The 7,324-nt window shown below is 46.2% G+C and overlaps 1 protein-coding gene across 1 annotated transcript in view; it reads left to right on the top strand.

Annotated features, from left to right (window-relative positions):
• The window catches only part of SLC25A20 (solute carrier family 25 member 20), a 29,438-nt gene continuing 22,114 nt past the window's right edge, over nt 1-7,324 (top strand). The window contains exons 1-2 of the mRNA XM_019416757.2: nt 1-222; nt 4,334-4,426. Coding sequence (XP_019272302.1) covers nt 118-222; nt 4,334-4,426 — 198 coding nt within the window. The 5' untranslated portion in view covers nt 1-117. The remainder of the gene's footprint in view (nt 223-4,333; nt 4,427-7,324) is intronic.

The raw sequence follows: 7,324 nt of genomic DNA, 5'->3' as shown, positions 1-7,324 counted from the left end.
CCTGCCCCGCCCACGCGAAAGTGGGTGAAAGGTCGGCGGTGCCAGCGCTGCGGCTGGTGCAGTGGAGCAGGGCAGGCCCGGAACAGACTGACACAGTGCCGGCCAGACGGACGGACCATGGCAGACGAGGTGAAGCCTATCAGCCCACTCAAGAACCTGCTGGCCGGCGGCTTTGGCGGCATGTGCCTGGTGTTTGTGGGGCACCCGCTGGACACCGTCAAGGTGCGAGGAGACTGGGGCGCGCGCGGGCTGGAGGGAGGAGGCCCCGGCCAGGCGCAGAAAGCAGCGTCTCCCACGAGGCGCAGCCCGGGGCAGAAGCGGGGCCTGTGGGAGCTTCCGTGAGAAGTCCAGGGAATCTCCCTTTCGTTCTTTTTGGGGGTCGCAGAGAAGCTGTTCTTCGCGCCTCAAAGAGTCATACAGCGCAGAGGGAGCAGACTCTAACCGTCCACCAAGGGCTCTGATTTAAAGTTCTCGGTCCGGCATTGCGCCACCTCTTTGGGGATAGGAAAGAAAAAGCACCTGCCCAAAGCTCTGATTGCAGCAAACCTTACAACATTACCAGCAGGATTGAAACAGGTCACCTGTTAAAGCCCTCCTCAGAAAGAGAGCTAGACAGAGGTACAATTATTCTAGAGATGTCTTTTGACACATTCCTATGGGGCCAAAGTGCCCCCATCATTTCCTTCTCACTTTCCCGCCCCAGAGAGGGGGTTGGCCATCTTCAGCCTATCACCTCACATAAGCCTGATAGGCCTCTGGTGGGAAGTGATCATATCCTCAGGGATAAGCTCCTTCCCAGAAAAGCAGGTGACTGTCTTCGCCCAGGGCTGCGTTGATCCTCACAACTCCCAGGTGAGGAAGCCATGGTCAAACTGAGGCTTTGGGAAGGAGGAAACTCATTAGGGCTTGTTCACTGGTCTTCCTCACATCTTGCTTCAATTCTTTCCCCTGCAGCACATTCAGCAAGACCTGCCTGGAGACCAAAGTCCATGCCCTGTGACTTAGCATTCAGAACTTCATCCTAGTTTTCTACCCTTATTTCTGGACACACATTTGGAGGAAATTGACAGATCGTGTCCAGGGTGGGCCTGTGGGGAGCCAACATGAGTCTTACAGGGTGGGAAGTCTGTGTAGGGGACTTAAGACTAGTATGAGAGAATTGTCTGGCCTCTCTTCCTACACTTGATCCACGTAGCCAGATATCTTGTAAGTTCGAGGCATTTGGAACCTCTCTTAAAACAAAACCCTCACTTGCTGCCTTATACAAGTGTTGCTCTTACTTCTGTATCCTCTTGCCCTTCTTCCCCACAGATGTTACTCTCAGGAAGGGCTCAGTGATCTCTGTACTAAAGTGTAAATGACTGAAAATGTTCCCTGGCATTTTTAACAGCCAAAAAGCCGCTTTTTAGCTTAAAACCACAAATTGCTGATTGCAGTCCTTTTGACCTCAGAGAGGCACATGGGTTCCAGTCAAAGCCTGGCCTAGGGGCACCTTCAGAGGTCCAAGGTGACTAGCTGTTGCCTAAGAAGGCAAGGACTGCAGCACTTCAGAGTTGGAGCTTGGAAAGGCTGTGTGGTAGGTGGTAAAGGGCTGGCTGAGTTCTGACTGGAGAAGTGGAGAACCCAGACATTCTGGGCAGGGCAAGAGCAGAAGTGAAGGCAGATACTGGCTTGGCAGTGGGAATCAGGCTGTAAAATAAGATCAACCATGGAGTACTTTAATGTTCTTGCTGGCTTGGATGGTTGATGTCATGATGGAACAGGTGTGAAATCTATACAGAATCACAGAAAGGTATCACTCAGAAGTTTTGATCCATCTCTCTCTCCTTACTGAGCTAGGGAGGTTGTGCCTGATTATGGAGGATCTGAAAGCCAATAAAAGGGATTTCAGATGTCAAGCAGTTCTGTTTTACATTTCTACTATTCTGTCCTGTAAATTCTTCAGACTTGCATGGCCTCTCCATTGCCTAGAAAGTGATTTCCTTATTGTGACATGTGAGGCCCTAACAAATATAAGAATAAGAGATTCTAAAGAAACAGAGGAAGAGCAGGGCGAAAATGGTGCTTTGAAAAGGTTAGTATGATAGCACCATGAGAAGGACTCGGAAGCAGAAGGACTCTGAGCAGGAAAAACAGCCAGGAAGTAGACTGCAGAAGTAATTGGATGTATCAGTTATCTATCACATTATAACAACTTACCCTAAAATTTAGTGATACGAAACAATAACATTCATTAACTCTCATAGTCTTTCTGAGGCAGGGTTTTGGGAGCAGCTTAGGTGGATAGTCTGGCTTAGGGTTGTTTGTGAGGTTGCAGCTGTTGGCTGGCATCCAGGATGAATAAAGAACTCTTGCAACTCAATAAAAAGACAAATAGCCCAACTGAAAAATGGGCAAAGGACTTAATATTGAATAAATATTAGACAAGCCTATAGAGACAGTAGATAAGTGATTGCAAGGGGCTTAGAGGAGCAAGAAATAGAGAGTAACTACTAATGGTGTGGAGTTTCTTTTTGTGGTGATGAAAATGTTCTAAGTTGATTGTAATGAAGGTTGCACAACTCAAAATACTAAAAACCATTGAACTGTGCACTTTAAAAGGGTGAATTTTATGGTATGGAAATTATATCTTAAAAAGCTGTTGAGAAAAAGTACTGAACCAGGGTGCCTGGCTGACTCAATCGCTAGAGCATATGACTCTTGATTTTTGGGTCTTGAGTTTGAACACCACGTTGGGTGTAGAGATTACTTAAATTACTTAAATTACCCAAAGACAGTGTCCTCCCCCACCCCCCCCACCCCCCAAAAAAAAATATGTTGTATGGGACTACACTCATCTTAAGGATTGGCTTCCACGTGGTTCATTCACATGCTGGCAAGTTGGTGCTGGCTCTTGTCAGGAGGCCTTCTTTCTTCCATACATGGCCTCTCTAAGCTACTTGAGTGTCCTTATAACATGGTGACTGACTTCCCCCAAAGCAGATAACCTGATATAGAGTCAGGCAGAAGCTGGCCTTTTTGTCACCTAGCCTTGGAAGTCATATAGCATCAATACCACCATACTCTACTTGATAGAAGTAAGTTGGCTGAGTCTGGCCCACATTCAAGGGGAGTGAATTAGGACTTAAATTTGAAGGGGAAGGAGCATCAAGGAATTAGTGGACATAATTGAAAACCACTATACTGGGTAAGAATGGGTTAGGACTTGGCCTAGGAAAGGACTCAGACAGGAAGAAATTAGGATTCTGGAAGCATCTTGAAGGACCACTCCAATAGACTTGGTGCCCATGTCAGTAAGAGTAGGGAGAGCAATAGGAAGTAGTCAGAGGTGATGCTATGGTTTCAAATCCTGAGGTAGCTAGGTTGCTCTGGCACAAATGGAACATTCATCAGGAAGGTGAGATTCCAGAGGTGATTTGAGTAGGGAGATCTTTACTTGGAAGTTGGAAGTATAGCCCTAAAGATGGGAGAGAAGGTCTGGAGATGGCCAAGTGATAGTCATCACTGAGTAGCAGCTGAAGCCCTGCAATCTGAGTTTTCTGAATGGGATCATGGACCACATGGGTAGGGTGCTAAGCCTGAAGAATGCCGGAGTAGAAAAGGAGACAAAGGAGGGAGTTCTAAGAAGGGAGGTTTCAAGAAGAGACATTTTGAAGCACTGTATATATCAAAAGGTCAAGAAGGATGAGGATCAGCAGAAGTGGGATTAAATCCACCTTACTCAGGGGTGCCTGGGTGGCTCAGTTGGTTAAGCGTATGACTCTTGATTTTGGCTCAGGTCATGCTCTCATGGTTCGTGGATTTGACCCCCATGTCAGGCTCACACTGGCAGTGCAGATCCTGCTTAGGATTCTATCTCTCCTCTTTCTGCCCCTCCCCAGCTTGCACTCTCCTTCTCTCTCAAAATAAATTTACATATTTTTAAATACGTTTAAAAAATCCACCTTACTCCAGAATGCTTTTGTGGAGTGCCTTACCTAACCACCAGCATGCCACCACAAATAGGAAGCTGGTCATAACTATTGGCATATCACTTGAACTCTGTAAACCCAGCCTTCTTATCTGTAAACTGGGAATACCTATCCCATTGGGTCATTGTGGGATCCATTAGGTAAGAAATAAGTGGTGGAAGTGACTAGATGAGGGGAAAAAAAGGCATGCTACTAATGACATGTGAGTACAGAGTTTGAATAAATTGGAGGAAAGAGAAGTCTGAATCTAGCAGGTTAAGCAAGTGCCAAAGACATGTACACAGGCACAACTATTCTCTGTTCAGAGTTTGGCAAGCAGTTCTGTTTCTGGGAGATGATTGTGTTTTAACTTCTGGTTTCAGGTCCGACTGCAGACACAGCCCCCAAGTTTGCCTGGACAGCCACCCATGTATTCTGGGACCTTTGACTGTTTCCGGAAGACACTTGTTAGAGAGGTATGGTATCTAGGTGTTGGGCATTCCTCTTACTCAGAGGACCACATTCACAGAGTTGGTTTGTTGCTTCCCTGGGGGGATAGGGTGTCTTTCTGTTGGAGGGCTAGCCCACAGCTGCGGCTCTCTCGCTGTGCCATCCCATGCCCTCCTGTTGTTGCTCTGGAGTCTTTGATGGTTCCAGCTGCTGTTTTATATGGATGACTAAAGCTAATAAAATGGTTTTCTCATTTGAAAGGCAGAATTCAGGGTGCTTAGGTGTCACCCAGATAAAGAAGGGAGACTGCTAAGTGATGGATTAAGCCTTGGGGGAGAAGTTGTTCCCATGGTTCCCACAGGATCCATGCCCAAGATGGTGCTGCCTTTTTTTCTTTAAGGCATTCTTTCTTTCATCTGTGCTTCCCAGAGCTGAGTCTCATCGGTGTCCCATTGAGCTTTAGGCTTTGGATCTGCCCCAAATCTTCTGCGCTGGTGGAAGAAAGGCAGGGTTTACATGCCTCTTGGTCAAGGAACACTGAGCATCTGTTTAGTGGCTTGGCAGTGTGCTGGGTCCTGGGGGCCTGGTGAGAATGGCTTATACAAACCCAACTCCCTGCAGGGTTGAATAGGTTTCCTTCGTCCATATGTATGCACATCCTTGGTTTTTGCTGTGCCAGACTGACCTCTCTGCTTTCTGAAACTGCCAAGAGGTCTTGGCTGTGCTGCGTGCAAGTGGGTGGGCCAGGATAGTGGAAGGAAGGCTAACCAGGAGGCAAGGGCTTAGTTAGGCCCTTAGGACTTGGACATGCTTTTCAGCCCCGGCAGGGAGCTGTAGGCTTTGGAAGGACTTTGTCACATGCTGCTTTTGTAGATCCTCCTCAGAACCTTCTCTTCCCCCTTCACTCTTTACTGTTTTCTGCCTTTGCACTTTGTCCTCAGACAGTCTGCTTACAGCGTGTGACAATGTTAGACCTTTGCAGGACCCAGGAGTGCCGACTGGTACAGTTGTGCCCCTTTAGTTCAGGAAAGAAGATTGGTTGTGAGTGCCCAGGATCTGCAGAGAGACAGGTTCTCCAGCCTGTGTCCGTGGACTCTCCAGGTGTGGAGCACCACCCTATTTCTCCTGCAGTTCTATCTTAAGCAGCAACTATAGGGGCACCTGGGTGGCACAGTTGGTTGAGCGTCCGACTTCGGCTCAGGTCATCATCTCGAGGTTCGTGAGTTTGAGCCCCACGTTGGACTCTGTGCTGACAGCTTGGAGCCTGGAGCCTGCTTCGGTTTCTGTCTGTCTGTCTGTCTCCCTCTCTCTCTGCCCCTCCCCCACTTGTGCTTTGTCTCTCGCTGACTCTCAAAAATGAATAAGCGTTATGGGGCTCCTGGGTGGCGCAGTTGGTTAAGCGTCCGACTTCAGCCAGGTCACGATCTTGCGGTCCGTGAGTTCGAGCCCCGCGTCAGGCTCTGGGCTGATGGCTGGGAGCCTGGAGCCTGTTTCCGATTCTGTGTCTCCCTCTCTCTCTGCCCCTCCCCCGTTCATGCTCTGTCTCTCTCTGTCCCAAAAGTAAATAAAAAACGTTGGGAAAAAAAAAAAAATTAAAAAAAAAAAATGAATAAGCGTTAAAAAAAAATGTAAAAGTGGGAATGCAAGCTGGTGCAGCCACTCTGGAAAATAGTATGGAGGTTCCTCAAAAAACTAAAAATAGAATTACCCTATGACCCAGCAATTGCACTATTGGGCATTTATCCAAGGGATATAGGTGTGCTGTTTCGAAGGGACACCTGCACCCCCATGTTTATAGCAACACTATCAACAATAACCAAAGTATGGAAAGAGCCCAAATGTCCATCGATGGATGAATGGATAAAGAAGATGTGGTATATATATACAATGGAGTATTACTCGGCGATCAAGAAGAATGAAATCTTGCCATTTGCAACTACATGGATGGAACTGGAGGGTATTATGCTAAGTGAAGTTAGTCAGAGAAAGACAAAAATCATATGACTTCACTCATATGAGGACTTTAAGAGACAAAACAGATGAACATAATGGAAGGGAAACAAAAATAATATAAAAACAGGGAGGGGGACAAAACAAGAGACTCATGGAGAACAAACAGGGTTACAGGAGGGATTGTGGGGGGGGGGGATGGGCTAAATGGGTAAGGGGCACTAAAGAGTCTACTCCTGAAATCATTGTTGCGCTATATGCTAATTTGGATATAAATTTAAAAAAATACAAAATTAAATTTAAAAAGTGTAAAAAAAAATGAGCAATTATAACATTTGTTTTTAAAATTATTCCTTATTTTGTATTAAAGTGATACAAGCACTTGGGTTTGTTACTGAAAGGCTTGTAACAAAGTAGCAAAATGATTTATCCACCTCTTCTCCAGAGGTAATTTTTTTCAGCTTTTCCAGTTGTTTATGCTGTTTCTACCTAAAAAAATATACATTTACAACTATATTTAATACACTTTTTATATGTGTTAGCTACCTATTTGTGGTAGATGATTTTAAGTCTTAACGTTTCGTTTTTTAATGCTTTTTTAAAAATATTTATTAAACTTTTTTTTAATGTTTATTTATTTTTGAGAGAGAGAGAGACAGAGAGAGAGAGCACAAGTGGAAGAGGGGCAGCAAGAGAGGGAAACACAGAATCTGAAGCAGGCTCCAGGCTCTGAGCTGTCAGCACAGAGCCCTATGCAGGGCCCAAACCCGCAAACCACAAGATCATGACCTGAGCTGAAGTCAGATGCTTGACAGACTAAGCCACCCAGGTGCCCCTATTTATCTATTTTGAGAGAGAGGAAAAAGCACACACATGCGCACACGCAGGGGAGTGGCTGAGAGAGAGAACCCCAAGCAGGCTCCGCGCTGTCAGCACAAAGCCCAATGTAGGGCTTGAACTCAAACCGTGAGATT

The sequence above is a fragment of the Panthera pardus genome, unplaced genomic scaffold (genome assembly GCF_024362965.1).
Source record: "Panthera pardus isolate Hobbes unplaced genomic scaffold, ASM2436296v1 HiC_scaffold_8, whole genome shotgun sequence".
In the NCBI taxonomy this organism is placed as follows: Eukaryota; Metazoa; Chordata; class Mammalia; order Carnivora; family Felidae; genus Panthera; species Panthera pardus.
The sequence above is the reverse complement of the archived record's forward strand: the minus strand, read 5'-3'. Positions and strand labels throughout refer to the sequence as shown.